Source organism: Leptonychotes weddellii, chromosome 10, assembly GCF_054177405.1.
Source record: "Leptonychotes weddellii isolate Sample4059 chromosome 10, ASM5417740v2, whole genome shotgun sequence".
Classification (NCBI taxonomy): Eukaryota; Metazoa; Chordata; class Mammalia; order Carnivora; family Phocidae; genus Leptonychotes; species Leptonychotes weddellii.
The window spans coordinates 10641487-10659475 of record NC_138378.1 but is presented as its reverse complement, the minus strand read 5'-3'; the positions used below and the strand labels follow the sequence as shown (position 1 = coordinate 10659475).

At 48.1% G+C, this 17989-nt stretch overlaps 1 protein-coding gene across 4 annotated transcripts in view; it reads left to right on the top strand.

Moving 5' to 3' along the window:
- The window catches only part of SLC9A8 (solute carrier family 9 member A8), a 79571-nt gene that overhangs the window by 36396 nt on the left and 25186 nt on the right, over positions 1-17989 (top strand). For all 4 annotated transcript variants that reach the window (XR_014148882.1, XM_081831935.1, XM_081831937.1 and 1 more), the window contains 4 exons: positions 1588-1731; positions 6897-7035; positions 8492-8597; positions 16281-16397. Coding sequence is in view for 3 of the 4 variants with exons in the window: in XM_081831935.1 (XP_081688061.1) it covers positions 1588-1731; positions 6897-7035; positions 8492-8597; positions 16281-16397 (506 nt within the window). In the remaining variant the exon portion in view is untranslated. The remainder of the gene's footprint in view (positions 1-1587; positions 1732-6896; positions 7036-8491; positions 8598-16280; positions 16398-17989) is intronic.

The window sequence follows — 17989 nt, the reverse complement described above, 5'->3', positions numbered from 1 at the left end:
TCAGCACCCCACACACAAGCCACCAAGGGCTCCCCGGTTCCTCCTCCCTCGCCTCTCTCTTTTTGGACATTCAGAAAATGCTTTTTAGACATTGTTTTTCCTTGAGGCCCCTGGTGTTTTGCCCTGGGCTGAGGAGAGTGGGAATTAAAGACAAGGAGAAAAGACAAGCTCTGTGTCCAGGGTGCAGCAGGAGGGCCTCGAGGCCCGCTGCCAGCAAAACAGGGCCCCCCAGGTTGGCAGTCCCTTGGTGGTGTTACCGTTCCTCCTCTCCCTCGCCTTCCTCCTCCTCCCACTCTCCTGCCTGCCTTCCACAAATGCCTCTGGGCCAAGCTCAGGACGGATCCCGGGAATATACGCATGACTAAAACGTAGTGCCCGCTCCCTGGGCACTCACAGTGAGGGCGAGAGGCAGGTGACCTGTGACATCCTGTGAGGACAGGGCGGGTGTGGAACTGAGCTCTGAACTGAGACTGTCTTTTGGGGTCTGCTCCTCAGCTTGCGATCCAGAGGCTGTCCTTGAGGCGAGCAGGCTGTCTTGTATGGGTTCACATTAATCAAACACAGGGAGCTGCCTTGGAGACCAGAATGCCAGGTTATTGACTTAGAGGGCGAACTGTAGCGGGCAAGGCAGCCAGACATCTCCTCCTACTAGCTCTGCTCTCCCTGAGCCTGGACTTACATGATTGTGCAGGGTGCTGGCGATGGTCCAGTGGACAGAGCCCACCCCCACCCGGGCAGGAGCACTGACTCTGAGCCAGATGGCCTGTGTTTGGATCCTGGTTCTGCCACTTCTTAGCTGTCTGACCTTCAACAAGTTACTTAACCCCACTGTCCCCCAGTTTTCTCTTAATGTGATCGGGGTGGTAACAGTAGCAGCCCATGTGGGTGCTGGGTGGAGTAATGAGTTACTACACGTGAAGTGCTCAGAACCGTGCCTGGGACATGGTAAGTGCCACATAAATGTTGGCTCTCATTATTGGCCTCAGTGCCTGAAACATTTTGGGCAATTAATACCTCTTTCTTGGAGGGAATGATGCCTTCCTGGGCACTGTTAGGGGAAGCTGCTGGCCGGGGCGGGGCAGCGCTGGTGTGGGTGTCCAGCACCCACACCTCCCACGCCCTTGAAGCACACCAGAGTTGCTGCTGACTGTGGGCACTTTCTGAGATGTCGCAAATCTAAGTGGAGGCCACCGCCAGTCGCAGGAGGCACTCTTGTGGCAAGGGGAGAAGCTCCCCACTGAGCCATCACAGTTCCAGCTGCTCTGACAAACAAGGCTGGCATGTCTCATGTATTTTAAGCAAAAGTCTCCCCTCCGTCAATTGTCAAAGAAAGTGTTGGGACTCACGGTGGAAAACTAGGCCATTCCCGACAACCGCCTGTGGAGCGGGCCTTGCCCTGCCTAACCACAGGGTCCACAGCACGTACTGTAAGCAGGAGAAAAGACATGGTCTCCTGTCTGTACATACACACAGTTCCAGCGTGTACGAACATGTCAGACCACAAGCAGTCTCTGGCTCTGCTGTTTTACTGTGTGGGCCAAGCGATAAGCATCGCAGAGTGACCCCTTCCTTTTCTCTTCCTTACAGCTTTGCGTTTGGCTCCCTGATTTCTGCTGTCGACCCGGTGGCCACTATTGCTATTTTCAACGCGCTTCACGTGGACCCGGTGCTCAACATGCTGGTTTTTGGAGAGAGTATTCTCAACGACGCAGTCTCCATTGTCCTGACCAAGTGAGTGTCCTTTCTTCAAGGCCGGCACTTAAAGGTCCTGGTATCAGAGGGACAGAGGTTCCTGGGCGGCTGCAGGGACAGCTGCTTGTCCTCTGGGCAGCTGGGTCACGAGCTTCTCCGTCTTCTGTCCTGACAAGCCCTGATACACCCCAGCGATGCTGTCAAGGCCTGGGCTGATCAGAGGCAAGCCCGCCCTTTAGGACGACCTACCTTTCAGCAGTGGTTTCAAGTCATGCTTCTTGTCCATGTCCCTGGGGATGCTTATTAACCAGAGCAGTCCCAGGCCCCACCCTCTTAGCTTCTGATTCATGAGGTTCTTCATTAGCTCCTCAAATGAGGAGGGAGCAGCTGATTGAGGGATGGGTATGTGGACAGCTTCGGTGCAGACGAAAGCATTAGACAGAGGCCCTGCTCTCCCACAGAGGGGCTCTTGCCCAGCACCTTCCTTTCCACAGCTGTAGAATAAGCCGGCGATACTAACGGGTCCCAGCTGGGTATGATATTGTGTGAAAGCTGCTTTGGACACTGTAAATCTCTTTCAAATGCTCATCGGTATCACTGCCCTTGTTGATAGGATCTGAGAAATGATAGATGAATCCTAAAATGTCAAGAAGCCTTGAGAAAAAGAAATGAATCTAAGATCATCTCAAATGCATCTATCTAATGCAGGCTGTTTGCTTGAACTCTGTCTTTTGTGGTGCTTATTAGCATGTATGGGCAGGAGATCCAAACAGTTTTAGCAAAACCAGAGAAGGCACAGACAGTCAAAGCAGTGGGAGGAAAGCGCTCTGGACAGTGTTTCAAGAATGAGCTAAGAGAATCTTAGGAGCCGGCCTGTGTTCTGCTGAAGAATAGACTTTCCAGGGCGCCTGGGTGGCTCAGTTAGTTGAGCGACTGCCTTCGGCTCAGGTCATGATCCTGGAGTCCCTGGATCGAGTCCCGCATCGGGCTCCCTGCTCCGCAGGGAGTCTGCTTCTCCCTCTGACCCTCCCCCCTCTCATGTGCTTGCTCTCTCTCAAATAAATAAATAAAATCTTTAAAAAAAAAGAATAGACTTTCCATTATCTGAATACCGACTTGTTTCCTTTGTTGGAGGATTCCTGGCTAAGCACAGCCACTCTGTAGTAGTTGGCATTTTCTTAAAAGCTTTATTATGGACTACATTCAGAATCTTTATGTTGGAGTAAAACAATGTTTTATAGTGGAAGGAACCCAGATTTTGGAAATTGGGCTGACCTGGGTTCAAGTCCCAGTGATGCCACTTAACAGCTGTGTGATCCTGGGTTCGCTCCTTTACCTCTCTGAGCCACATGTTTCTCAGCAGTAAAGTGAGGGTGATAATGCCTCAGCCTAGGATTGGATTTGAGGATTGAATAAATACGATACTGTATGAGAAGCATCGGACATTAGTTAATGTTAGTTCCTTTCTTCTTCTACGCCTGTCCCCCAGTTACTGTTTCCTGTGTTTGTCCTAGTTTTGTCCTACTTTTGCAGGGAGAACTTTACCAAATGTTGCTTAATTGCAAGAGGAGATTAGCAGACCTTAAAACAAAAATACTTTAAAATATTTTTGTTATTCTAAAAGTAATACATATAATCTTCATATAAAATTTAGAAAACACAGAGAGAGAGAGAGTGAGAGAGTACATGCATTATTACTACCCAGAGATAATTACAGTTAACAATTTGGAAGTATACATATGTTTTATTTAGCTGGGCTTATACCCCATATATTGTATTATAACTCTTCCATTGAGCAGAGTTGAAAAATAATCTTCCATAACCTCATTTTACTGGTTACAGAATATTCCTTTCTGTGAGCTTACTGTGATCTATTTAGCAAGTTCCTCACTATTGGCTTTTTCACGTTTCTCTTGGCAAAAAGTTCTATAGCTTTATTAGGCAATTATCATACATCATGCTTAAGACCTTTTAAAAATCTGATGGCAATATTTTTTCTTATTTAAGATCTACCCTGAAAGCCTTTTTGCTTTCGGGTTTTGACTTTTGTCTCGTGTCCTGGTGGCTGCACGTATTGAACATTTGTGATAAAGAATTTTGTCCAAATTGGTGGTGACATTATGAGTTATTTTTATCCATTAGGAGCTCAACTCAACTGCTTTGTCTCTAATTTATTTTGTTTTTAAAAATCTGTCAGAAGTAGGACCTTTTCCGAGCTTCTCTAGGACTCTTTGCCACAAGAAGGTTAAAGATGAGCTATTTTCTTTTGAAAATGAGAAAAGATGGAGTCACTGTAAACAGCCAAAGTTTCTTCCTGGAAAAGTGCTTTTGAAGGCCAAGATCGCCTGTGATGACAGTTCCCAAAACTGGATCTGTGGGCCGCATGCATATGTGGTGTCCAGCCCCCACCTCCACCACTGCTGGTCTACAGGCTGGGGTGGGGCGTGATAAAGACTGGCTGTCCACCCGCAGCGTCTGGCGAGGGCCGTCCACGTGCCAGACATCGCTCAGAGACCAGCTGGACTTGCCAAGGTCAGTCCAAGGTGGGAGAAGGATGCTCCCAGAGGGGTGAGCGCAGTGCCTGGAGTACAGGAGGGAGACAGCCGCTCTGAGGGATTGGAGTGAGGCTTCTCAGCCAAGTTGTCTTGTGAGCCGGTAGGCGTTTTCAGGTTGGAGAGACAGGGGGGGCATGATAGGCCTGCCTCTTTTGGGGGGCAGGGGAGCGGTACAGGAGGGGGCTGTTGTCAGCCTTCCTTGGTTACTAGGTAGACTCACATCTTGTTTGAGAGTCTACTTCATAAATGATCGCTCCCAAAGCGACCCGACACATTTATCTTTGCAGCTGAATATGCGAATGAATTATACCCCTTTTTTGATGTTTTCATTTTCGTAAGTGCCAGAAAGCTATCTTCTGTTTCTTCATTAACTTTAATTAAATTAGTTTTAGCTTTGATTTGTTAGTATGACAATTTATTCTTATAATAACTGCTATAGAGGAAACCTTTTTTGTGCTCTTGAGCTGCGGTGTAAGCTCATGAAATGGATCCTGAAGCCCCATTGCCTCGTGTTCTTTTAAGTGTGAGAAACAAAAAACGTAGAAATAGACCAGGCCAGAAAGAGTCCAGATTCTACTTTCAGTTATCTTGAGTTCAGAAACTGTTGGCCTCTGTCCTGGGTCTGCTGTCAACCCTTGATGCGACCTCACCAGTGAGTCACTTCCGTGGGGTGTCTGCATGAAAAGAAAGCAGTGGCCCCAACCGGTGGACCAGCCGTGGCAGCTTTAAGGGGTGGGGGCTGGGCATTGTGTGCAGGCGGCCTGCAGATCCATTTGGGAACTGTGGGTAAGCTTAGCCTTCAAAAACACTTGCCCAGTGAGAACCCTTGTTGGCTCACCGCACTCCCCAAGGTGGGGTGTTAACCTGTGGTCTGCTGGGAAGGTAGGGGATGTAGGAGGTTGTGCATTCAAGTGATTTGGAAAACTTCTATGTGAAAAAAGATAGATTTCTTTTTTTTGCAGGACTTTTCAGAACCTTTATTATGTTACACTGTTACCCCTGAAAGCTTCCTGAGGTTATTTGACCAAGCTACCCTTTTATCAGAGATTATCCTACTTCAAAATTATACCAGTTCATGAAACGCTGATTAATGAAGCTAAATATTTCTATTGACAATTCTTTGTTTTGCTTACCGATTCAGCAAAAATTTACTGAGTGTCTTTGTATACTAGGCTCTGCCTTAGGCCCTGGACATGTAGCAGTGAACAAGGTGGACACAGGCATGGTCCTCATGAATGACTCATGAGTTGGCACTTGCTGTGAAGAAGTCAGGTACCAGGAGACAGTAGACTGTGAAGGGGTCAGGGGTCAGGGCAGGTGTCCCTGAGGAAGTGACACTGACCCTGGGTTCTGAGGAGTTAGCTGGGGCCAGGGAGCAGTGAAAGATGACCTACAGAGGGGTGCCCTTGACAGTGGAGCCCTTCCTGAATGAGGAGGAGATGGGGTCACAAGGTATGGCAGACAGAGGAGTCAGGTGTTGCTTTGACTGGGCTTCCTCCTGAAAAGCAGTAGGAAACTGTTGATTGGTTTGGACAGGCCAGTAACCTGATCAGATTGTGCATTTTAAAGGGATCATCCAGGCCAGTGAGTGGAAGGAAGACAAGGATGTTTAGAAAGAGCGTAAGGCCCGGGACAGAGGATGGTAAGGAGAGAGAGGGGGAGAAGTAGATGGATTTGAGAGGTAGTCTGAAGGTAGAATCCATTAGCAGGAGGATCTTTAATGAGAGTAACTCCATCGTCATGGTGTAATGGTTTTCCCTTTGGGGATAAAACCATTAATTGAATTTAATGGCTTCTGACATTTTACTTTGTTTTGTTATCCTGGAAGGAAAGTTCTTTCGGTTCTTCTTCCTAATGCCTCCTAAATCTACTCTCAGCCCTTACCCAGTGACATTTCTTCTTTAGGGTTGCTCCATTCTCAGATTTTCTGCCATCACTTCAATTCCAGGTTTTATCACAGGATCCTACCCACCCCCGCAACTGGAAGCACTCCCCATGGTTCCCTGGGGCCTTCGGGGTGAAATACCAACTCCTTAGCTTGGTTCATTGCCTTTCACAGGTCCGCCATGGCGGCTGGTCTTGCCTTCCCTCTTGCCACTGTTCTCCCCACCGGTGCCTCCACCCCATCCCATTCCTGGGTTCTAGCCATGCTAATCTACGTAATTGAATGCTCCCAGAATGTGCTGTGTGTTCTTGGGCTCCCTGCCTCTGCATGTGCTGTTCCCTCTGCCTGGGACACTTCATTTCTTCACCTGTTAACTCTTCTTTTTCTAAATCTGAACCCAGCCCACATGTCAGGAGGAACCTTCCCTGACCACCACCGGACTGAATTAGATGCCCACCCTGTGTTTCTGCAGCCCTTTGCCTTACCCCGAGGTGGTCATTTGTTCTCACCTTGTTTGTCTTCCTTACCAGATAGAAGGAGCCCTTGCAGGGCAGGGACTCTGCTCTCCTCTCTGAATCCGCCCCCCTCCAAAAGCTAACACAGTAGGTGTTAGTTCACAAACTAGGTGAACACGTAAGTGACCTAGGAATAAAGGACCGCATAAGCAAAAAAAATAAATAATAATAAGTTTTGAGTTTTAGTTGATTTCTAATAACTTTGCCTATAACATTTTAACTTCTTTCTGTTTTTCTTTTATTTCCTAGCACAGCTGAAGGTTTAACGAGGAAAAATATGTCAGATGTCAGTGGGTGGCAAACATTTTTACAAGCCCTTGGCTACTTCCTCAAAATGTTCTTTGGCTCAGCAGCACTCGGCACTCTCACTGGCTTAATCTCTGCATTAATATCCTTTTAATATGATGAACACATGTGGCTGAGAAGATTTTCTTAATTATATTCTTCTCCAGCCATTTTCCCCTCTTCCTTAAGGGGCCAGTTTTAGTCTAAGGCTGCGTTTGAAGAAGGACCTTTATGTAGTTTTGGTTTGAGGAGCACTTTCACTGAAACCCAAGGACTTTTAGATGTGACGTGTGCAATTTAGGATGTCATTTTTCAGAGCGTCATGGTCACGCACACCATTGGCTCTCAGACCCCACCGTTGGGGGAGCTTCTCACTTGAGAAGATTCTCAGGTTCCCCTGTCTCACTTTTCACAGTCAGAAAACTGGAAATTAATTTCCTCTTAATGACCAAATTGAGAAGGTCTTTACCCAACTGAGAGCGTTTATCTGGGGGACCAGAAAAGAGACTTTCAAAATGAGTCCATCCAGGGTATTCACACTGATTGCACTGCTCAACGGCCCATACGCTTTTCTAGCCGAGGAGGAACGAGGCTCATTAAGGCCAATGACACCTTCATTGCGGTAGAAAATTTGTCATGTTTAAAATAGGAACAGGCACCAGACCGTTTCTGTGGGAGCCCAAGCCTGTGTCTCAGGGAGTTGGCCACCTGGCCCTCCTCCACGAGCAGTTTGTTCCACAGATGGCCGGAAGAGCCACCCTTGCCTGTGACGGGCATGTTCGTCTGCCGTCCTGTTGAATTTTCCCTTCACCTCCTTTGTCCAGAAGTCTAGAGGCTCCATTGTTGGCTGACAGCTTCTCATATTGTAGCAATAAACAGAATGGGAAAGAAAACTTTTTCGAGTTCAGTATTTTCCTCCATATTTATCTTTCTCTTGGGGGAGGGGGGACGGAGAAGCATCGGCTGTAAGGAAGCCAAGTAGCTGGGCACTGCGAGCCCCAGTATGGGCATGTGAGCTGTATTTGAATAGAGAGAAGATTCTCCTTTCGTAGGAGCATGAGTTTGGAAATCTCCAGGAATATGAAAGGAGGTCCTTCAGTGGGGCACTTTACCCCAGAGTTCACACCCCGTTAGCTGTCTCATCTGATGTTGGAGGAAGGGGGGAAAGAGTGACACGGCCCTGGAAGGGACCCGGCAGCATGGGCTGTCCTCTGGCTGGCTGTGGCCCCGGCTTTGCCCCCGCAGCCCCGGCACATTACCAGCCTTCCCAGTCAGCGTTTTTAAGTGAGTTGACTTAGGTTGATTTTAATTTTTCGCCCACCATTTGTCTCAGGAATTTACAGTTGTTAGTGTTTTGTCAGATTCCCTTACTTAAAACAGCAGTCTCCCTGCAAAGAAAAAGAAAACAACAACGGATCTTCACGTGTTACCCTGGGATGTTCCAAAGCCTTCCGGATCCATTGCCTACCCTATGTATTTGGAAGGCAGCAGTTTTGTGACTTTTCTGCATCTCCCATCAACTGTCCCTTGGTTCTTTTTCCTTGACAACTGTTATTTACGTGCTAAAGCATATTGACTTGAGGAAAACGCCTTCCTTGGAGTTTGGCATGATGATCATTTTTGCTTATCTTCCTTACGGGCTTGCAGAAGGAATCTCACTCTCGGGTAAGTGACAGAAACATTAACTTCTGGGGTTGATGGCACGTTGTCCTGCCTTTTGAAAGAGGTTATGTCAGTGGGGTCACTTCCAGTCACAAGAGACAATCACAACTCAGAAGAGCTTAAGCAACAAAGGGGATTTACTGGCCCTTTAGGGATACCTCTGAGTTTAGACCTGGCTGGATTCAGGGGCTCAGTGTTGTCATGGTCACATTTTTTCTTCACCCACCACCCTGTAGCAGAGGTCAAAGTATCACTTCCAGTGTTGTGTCTTTCCCAGAACAAAGCCTAAAAGGGCCTTCACTCAAAGAATGGGGTCAGACTGCCAAGGGCGGTCAGTCCCCTGGCCTGGCCCTGGGCCGTGACCCCCATTGATCTGCATTCTATCCCGATAGTTTTGCCTACAAATGAAATCACACAGTATATAGACTTTTGTGTCTCCTTTCTTTTAGTTATCATAATGTTGTTGAGAGACATCCATGTTTTTGCACGTGTCAGTACTTTATACATTCTTACTGCACCACGTTTTATTCGTTCATTTGAAGGACATTCGGGTTTTTCCAGATTTTAGCTATGAATATGTGTGCATATTTTCATTTATCTTGGGTAAATACCTAAGAGTGAGGTTGCTGGGTCATATGGTAAGTATATATTTATTAGAAACTGCCAAGTGTTTTCCAAAATGACTGGGCCATTTTCCATCCCCACCAGAATGCATGAGAAAGTTCTAGCTGCTTCCTGTCCTCATCAACACTTATTTTAATTTTTAAAGGTTTAGCCATTCTGATAGTGTGTGGCAATTTGATTTTGACATACTTTGGTACAATTCTCTTTATATTCCACTTGGGGTTCATTGAGCTTCTTGGGTTTATAATTTATGAGATTGTAGCTTTTCACCAAATTTGGGAAATTTTTACCCATTTCTTTAAACACTTTTTTCTGTTCTCCCCTCTCTTCTTCTGTTGGGACTCCAATTACTGAAATTACGATTGACAGCATTCTATCATCCCATAATACACTTTGCCTTTTTAAATTTTTTCAGTCTTTTTTTTTCTGTCTGTGCTTTACTTTGGCTCATTTCTCTTGCTCTGTCTTTATGTTCACGGATCTTTTCTTCTGCCATGCCCACTGTCCTGTTAGTCCCATCCAGTGTATTTTCCACTTCAAATGTGTACTATTCATCCACAGGGGTTCCCTTTAGGTCATTTTTATTTCATCCATTTCTCTCTTTACCATGTTTATGATTGTCTCTACATTCTCGAGCATCTGGAGCATGTTTATAACAGCAGCTCTAACGTCCTTATTTGCTAATTCCATCATCTCCATCAGTTCTAGGTCTTTTTCTGTCAGTTCACCTTTCTTTTGCTTATAAGTCATATTTTCCTGCTCTTTGCTTGCCTATTAATTTTTCATTGAATGCCAGTCATTGTAAACTTTATTATCTTGTTGAGTACTAGATTTTATTGTATTCTTCATAGAATTTTGGATTTTCTTCCGTCGTGTATCCAAGTTTCTTGGCATCAGTTTAATCCTTTTGAGGTTTACTTTCAAACTTTGTCAGCAGGTCCGGAGTAGCCCTAGGAAGTAATGCAGTGCCCTTCCAAGGACTCTACCTCCTGTCTCCTGTATTACAAGGTCACCCCACTCTGGCCTGTGGGAACACAAACTTCCCAGCCCTGTGTCTGCTTTGGGAATTTTTGGCCTGTTCCTTATTAGTGATCGTCTCCCTAGCCTCTTAGGATCTCACCCCACATGTGTACATAGGATCTCACCCCACATGTGTACAGATCAGCACAATCCAAGATTCAAGGGGACACTATGGTAGCTCTCCAGAGCTCTCTTTCTGTGCAGCCCCCCTTCTCTGGCATTCTGGCTGCTTTGGGTCCCTTGGCTCTCATCTGTCTCCTCTTCTCAGCTAGACTTGACTCTGCTGGGCTGGGGTTTGGAGTTCCCATCCCTGAGCCTCAGCCCGGAAGCTCTGTCTGGGCAGTAAGCTGGGCGGGGGCCTGGAGCAGGAATGGCCGCTTTGTTTCCTTTCTGTCAGGAATGTTTCCCTTCTGACAGCCCTACCCTGCAGTACCCAGCGTCAGAAGACAGTTTCGTTTCATATCTTTGATCAGGTTTTCTAGTTGTTTATGGCAGGACAGCAGTTTGTATAGCAAAGTGGAAGTCCCCAGTGGTTTTTAATGACTCTGTTGAGCAGAATTCTCCTTCCCCACAGATGGCTCTCTAGAATTACACGCGGGTACTCGGTGAGCAGATCCTGCCAAGGAGGAAGCAGAGAGGACTCTGGCCATTTTCACTGGAGAACTCTTTGTAAACCTTATGGTTTTGTTTGTTCTTAATTTGATTTGTTCCCAAGCCAGTTCTCTTGGATAATTTCATCCCAGTATCTGCCATCGAGTTCCTTCTCTTATCTTTCCTGAATTTTGGCACTTACTTACATAAACATTACCTGTGAGTCATTTGGCTCTAGCCTGGCTATTTTTACCTCTGTTTTTCTAAATTGTTCCCCACCCCTTTGAGATGAACACTGAGTACCTGGTGACAAAGATGTATTTCATGCATCCATTTGGAATTTGTGATTAAAACCAGGGAGTGTTTTTCTTGTCTTCAGAGTGGCAGTGTTTTCTGTTTGTAGGGTTTCACTTTTTTGAGGGCCTTTGCCAAACATGCCAGTGGGCAGTGAGGCCAAAGACAGCACATGCGAGCCAAGAGCATGCTCGGCCACCTCTGGGCAGTTGGCTGGGCTCTGCCCATGTTTGTCTTTGGGATATTTGTCACACAGGGTTTTCAGACAAGGGTAGGATAGTCCTGGGGTGTTGTGAGGACCTTCGAGTCCTGCTGTGAGAGTACAGCGGGAAAGGTGATGTTTGCTATCCTCCCTTCCTTTTCCTGCTGTACTTTTCCTGTCACAAAGGACTGAGTGAGCAGTTACCAAGAATACAGCAGGATGCTGTCTTCCGAATCACGTGTTTAGGACACAACGGTTAAGGACGCCAGACAGACCAGGGTTTGAATCCCTGCCCCGCCCCTCATTAGCTGTGTGACCTCACACAGTCGACTTAACCACTCTGGGCATCCACTTCCTCCTCACGAAATAGACGTTATAAAAGGGCCACCCCAGGGCCGGTGGTCAAGGGTTAAAGGGAACAATGCGAGTAAGAATCCTGACAGAGGCATGCTGGGGTGACATGTCCTGCTGGCCCTAACACCCTCAACATGTATTAATGACACCCCCTTTCACTCACAGACATCCTGGTTTCAACAGCAAATTAAATAGTCCCCCTAATTATGAGTTAGTAAGTATTAGCTATTCTCAGAATCTTTGTTCTAATTCTATCAACGTTAACTGGTCTATTCACTGAGGCCAGTTTCAAGGGCCACTTTGCCCTCTGGCTCTGAAGATTCAGGGTTGACTAGACCCCACCTTTGCCAATTCAGCCAACAGTGGGCTGAGGGAGGGCGATTGGGGCAGAGTGACACACTGTCATGGTGAGTCACAGAGGATGGGACGTAACCTCTGTGTCAGGTGGGGGAGATGTGGGCCGAAGGTAGAACGTGCTGTGCAGCTCTCCCGAGCTCAGGGGCGCAGCCAGGGGTTCCTTTGCAGCCCTGCCTGTGGGAGAAAACCTGCAAGCCACTAGTGCTAGGAAAGACGAAGTACATTGGGGTTGGTTCTCAGTATGGAATTCTGTGCAGCCACTGAATAAATGAATTTGACCTATTTGTGCTGCCATGGAAAGAACTCTAAGATATATTGCCAAATTTAAAAAAAAAAAAAAAGCTGGAAAGCCACTTATTCATCCATTCAGCAGATACTTATTAAATGCCAAGAACTGTCCTTGGTACTGGGGCTGTCCTTAGTAAACAAGACCAGATGAGGTTCCCACCTGCCGAAGAAAGATGGCAAGCAAGTAAGCGAACACACGGTAATTTCGGGTAGTGAAGAAGTGACAGGAAGGAGAGAAATCAGAGCAATGTGACAGTGGCATGGGGACAGACGCATCATGCAGTAGGGGGTCAAGAAGGTCTCCCCAAACAGGTGGTGCCTGAGCCAAGACCTGTGTGGTGAGAAGAAGCCAGCCAAGGGAGGACCTGGGGCAGCAGTGCTGAGCAGTGTTCAGCATCCAGATCGCCGTGAGGGAGCTTGGCACACTCCAGGAAGAGCAAGAAGACCAGCGTGGCTGGGACAGAGGGGCAGGGGCCCCGGCCAGCAGGGTTCTGTAGGCCCGGGAAGGAACTGGGTTTCTGTTATATGTGCAAAGGCAGGTTAAGTGTTTGAGGCCTTTTAAAAATCCCTCTGCTGGTAATCCATGCTGCATCCATAATGTGATCCTCCTATTTTGTGCTTTTTAAAGGCAGATGAGCTTTGTTATAGCATGGGCAAAGAACTGGCGGCCTACATGGGGAACTGTTAATAGTAGTTACCTGGGGGCAAGACAGTGTGAATGGAGAGTCTCTGACTCTATATCTCTGAGTCTGGATGTTTTATAGCAAAACAGTTTTATTTTAAGGTAATTAACAAAACTGTGGTTTGATCCAGCCTTCGGGAAGTTCATCATATTTTACCCACAGTAAGGTGCAATACAGTGGAAGTTATACCACGATAGACACCCTTCACCTTCTGCCTTTGGACTTGAGTCTCTATTCATCACCATTGTTCGTGACATTTAAAATAGTGGATTTAACTGAAACTAGAAATGGATTTCCTCCCTTCCTCCCTTCTTTCCTTCTTTCCTTCCTTGACGATGTCCATTTTGCTGTGCTATTATCTACTTCCTCAAATGATTTTGCCTTCTAAAAGAAATACATGTGTCAGGAATTCTTCCTTATAGGGCATTTTTAAAAATACACATGCTTTGGGGCGCCTGGGTGGCTCAGTCGGTTAAGTGTCTGCCTCTGCCCCCCACTCGTGCTCTGTCTCTCTCTGTCTCTAATAAATAAATAGTCTTTAAAATAAAATAAAAGGGGCGTCTGGGTGGCTCAGTCGTTGGGCGTCTGCCTTCGGCTCAGGTCATGATCCCAGGGTCCTGGGATCGAGCTCCGCATCGGGCTCCCTGCTCCGCAGGAAGCCTGCTTCTCCCTCTTCCGCTCCCCCTGCTTGTGTTCCCTCTCTCCCTGTCAAATAAATAAAAAATAAATAAAATAAAATACCCATGCCTTTTAGCTCTACAAGTGAGCCTGTTTGCACCACTTACCCATCGGTGTTTTTACAGCCCGTGTGGTGGCAGCTACAGTGGATGAGGGTGGTCTGGGTGGTGGAGAAGCTTGGAGAAGCTACCTTTGCTGAGGGAGGGCTCATAGGGCAGACACTTGAGCTGTCCCTCGGGCTTTCGCATCCACTGCTGATGCTGCTGACCCTTTGCTTTAGCCCCCAGAACTCAAGAGATGCCCTGACCTCAGACTAGCCTGGGGTAAAGGTGGTGGCTGGCTGTTCACCAGCCAGAGGGCCCATTTTCATAGGGTCCAAACTCAGCCTCCAGAGGGGGTTGTTTATCTGTACAGAAAATTTATTAACATTTGAGTTATTTGCCGTCATTAAAAGCTGGGAGATTTCCCATAAGAAACATTTCTGGCATCTCTCCAAAAGCCGGAAGGAAGACTGACAGCACTTAGGCCTCCCATCCACAGGGCTGCGGGCAGAACTTTCTAGATGGGCTTATGCTTTCTTTACCCACATGTTGGTCACCCTTCTTTTTTCTTTATTGTCCGGCTCCTGAAGCTTCTGGGTTTCCAGCCCTGGCCTAGTGCACCAGAGTGACCCAGCCAGCCAGACCCCTCCTGCGCTGAGCCTGCCCCCTGCTGCAGAGCGCTGAGGCGGGCTGCGCCGGAGGGTGGGCAGGAAAGCTCCCTGGTGCTCCGGCAATGGGTGCTGGTGTTCAGTCCCGAGGCAACTTTCACTGTCACCTCTGACTTCCCAGAGCTTTCCAGAGAGGTTATTTCGTGTTGGGACTCCTGTGGGCGGGACAACACTGTCGATGGAAGGCCACTCGTGTCACAGCCTAAACGTGGCTCAGGCACCTCTGGGGTTGACTTTTACATCAAGGTAAGAACTCCAAGGTCTCAGCTTTGCCAGTGACTTGATAACCCTTCTCAAAGCGAACGAGTGAAAGAAAACCCTTTGGAAGTGCAAAAGCTAGGAACTTTTCGCCCCGGACGGTGATGCTAAGGATCAAGTCCATAAAAACTGAAGTGTGTCCGTGCCGCTTTTGAGCCTCAGCTTGCTCATCTGGACACCGGGACTAACAGCACCCCCTCATGGAACCGTCGGGGTCGTGAGGCTAAGCCACGTGCAGTGCCCATCACGGGCCTGGGCTGAGCCGGGGTGAGCTGCCCCACCGCCGTTCGATGGGGTTCCAGTCTCAGGTTCTGGTCTCTTCCCTTCTGTCTCACATTGCTTTGCCTTCCCTGTATTCTGTGGCAGTGTCAGGAAGGGTCAGCAGTCCGGGGGGGTCCCCCCCCACCAATGCCTGCAGGAGCATACTGGGAAACAGCCGGAGGTCCCGGTGTGTGCGTTCTTACCTAGCAGAGCAGCGGTTCACGTCTCATGAGCTATAGTCTTCCCAGTGCCCTCAAGGACCACGGAAAGCCTGCCCTCTCCTTTCCCTGTCCCATCTTGTCAGGTGTGCCCCTGGGAAGCATTGCTGGAATGTTCCTGGCCAGCTTCCTTGGCAGGGAAGAATGAAAGAACACAGGAATTTGCTATTCACACAAGGGGGTGGGCCTGCCCTTGGTGGGGTGGGGGGTATCATTGAGACCTCAAGCTGAGCCCTTGAAATGGTTCCGATGCAGTTGGGTGATTTTCACCCTTTCCAAATGGAGAGTCAGCTAGGCATCCCTCTCTCTACGAAGTGGCAGGAGTGAGCTACAATTTTGCTTACGAATTTTCCCTCGTAATCGATACATTTTAGCAGTTTATTTAATGAGTTTGTAAAAATCTCATCTTCCTTACCTGAAAATGAGGCCCCCTTTCTGCTGCCAAGGCAGGGCAGCATTGAGAGGTAACTAACCCATCCGTGCAAAGCGCTTTGGGAGTGATTAGGGGCAGTGGGCCATGCAGAGATCAATCCTGAGTGAGCAACAGGAAGTGTAGACTCTTGTGGAGAGCTTTCAGGAAAAGACGCAGATCCTTTTTTAGTCACTCCTCTCTCTTTTTATAAGAGTAACTCGTGGTGATTAAGGGAAAATTTAAAAAAAAGTAAATAAAAATCCACCCATTCTCCACATCCAGATTCTTACGCTCCCTTTCTGCCCCAAGAGTGGTTCACCTGCACCCCTTCCATCCGTGGGTGACAGTGACAGCTCACATCTGCTCAGCCCGGGGCCTGTGGCGGACAGTGTACATGGCTTATCCCCATTACCCTCCTGACAGGTCCAGAGAGGGTGCTGTTAGTCCCACTGCCCAGATGAGAAAGCTGAGGCTTGGAGAGGGAATGAAGCTTGGCCCAAGGTCACCCAGCCGGTAAGGAAGCTGCCAGAGACAGGGGGCCCATAGCATTTCTCTGCGGCCTCTGGGAGACCTCGGGTAGTACTTTCTTCCCCTTTTCTTTTCCTTTTTCTGAAAACATGTACCACTGTAGGGCCCAGTGACTTGTAGAAAATGTGCGATATTATTTGTGTATCACATAGCAGGTGCTTTTCTGCTCTGTTCATGTCTGTGTGCTTTGCCTCTTTGTCCTTCTCTAGGCATCATGGCCATCCTGTTCTCAGGCATCGTGATGTCCCACTACACGCACCATAACCTGTCCCCGGTCACCCAGATCCTCATGCAGCAGACCCTTCGGACCGTGGCCTTCCTGTGCGGTGAGTTCTGCCTCTGTGTGGTCCCGCGCAGGCCTGCCCACGGCCCGTCGTTCAGCCACACCCTCTTTTCCCTGGCAGGAGAGGCAGCAGAATTCCTTAGAGCCAGATACTTCTCTCCCTTATCTTTTGTTTATTACTCTGGCTTTCAAATTCAATAACATAAACCTAACTCCTGATAACTTTCTGGAACATTGGACTCCTGTAATTTTAAGACCAAAAATAATGAGAACTACTAAACATGAACATTGGAGACTGATACGTTTCAACGTTGTAAGGTGACATTTCCAAAAATGTGTCCCCTGGCACTGGCATCGGTGAGGGTTAGGTGAGATAAGACTCCACAGTCAAACAAGAGTCTGGAAAATCCTGGGGGATACACACTTTCAGTTTGGGGGCTGCAAGAGCACTGTGAGCTGACGCACATTGTGAGTTGCTGAGAAGGGGACAGCGTTACAGCTTTTTCCCAACTTGTCCACAGGCCCCTTTCCCACGAGAGCGGCTCGAAGGGCATGACTCGGGTGCCTGTGTGCCAGCCCTGTAATTGCTGGATGGGGTCCACCGCGGAGACTCTTTCTGTTAAGCAGTTTCAGTATGAGCTCTTGCTCCCCCACACGCTGCTGTACCCCCCGCCTCCTCCCTGGTTTATACCTGGCAGCGAAGGATGCGCTCTCCCACGGTCCCCTTCCGCTGGCCTCCTGGTGGCCGTGCCCTAGCTGTCCTCAGCAGCATCTCCCTGGCGCTGCGGCGGGGTTCGTCTCATTTTCCAGCACTGGTTCTGCGCTGTCATGCGCTAGGCGACCGGGGTGGGCCATGCAGAGGCTTCCTTCCGCAGCCAAGGGGGCTCAGGTGCCCAGAGGTCAGATGACTTGCCCACAGCCTCGTGGCTAAGAAGTGAGTTTGGATTCCAGGTCTGTGTCTTCCTGGTCCAGGGGGTCTTTTTTCCACAGCTCCCCACTCACAAAGTCCTAGCGAAGGTCTCTGAGCCCGACTGTCACACTTAAAGGGATATAAAGCAAAACACCCAGCTATTTTGTACCCATCAGACTGGCATGTCTCAGTTTTGCTAATACCCACTTCCAGCACAAGCATATGGGAAGCAGGCCCCGTTGACACGCACGGGCCCTGATGCCATCTTTTGTGGCGAGTCATTGCAGTGTCAGGCTGGGTTTCAAAGCCGTGTGCTCTTTGACCCAGCAGAGCTACCCTCGGGAATGGAGCCTGGATATTTGCTGTAACTGGTAATATCAGCAATAGAAACAGCCTCAGTGTCCATTGACACGGGATTTGTTAAATTAGCCATGACATACCAATGTGATGGAATTTATGCCGCCAGGGAAAAGCATAACATAGTCTGAGTATGTTCTAAATGAGCTGATTTGGAAAGATCACAAAAATGTTTATTAGATAAAAAAATTCAAGGAGGAGAAGGGTGTGTGTACTATCCAGCTTGCAGACTTGTTTTAAAAAGATACATGTTCAGAGAAGAACATGGCTGAAGTGTTTTAAAACAGCCTCTCTGTTTTATGATGTTCAACTATTTTAAAATACAGTCCTTGTCTCCCTGATTATTAGCCTATTCTGAGGGACGTCAC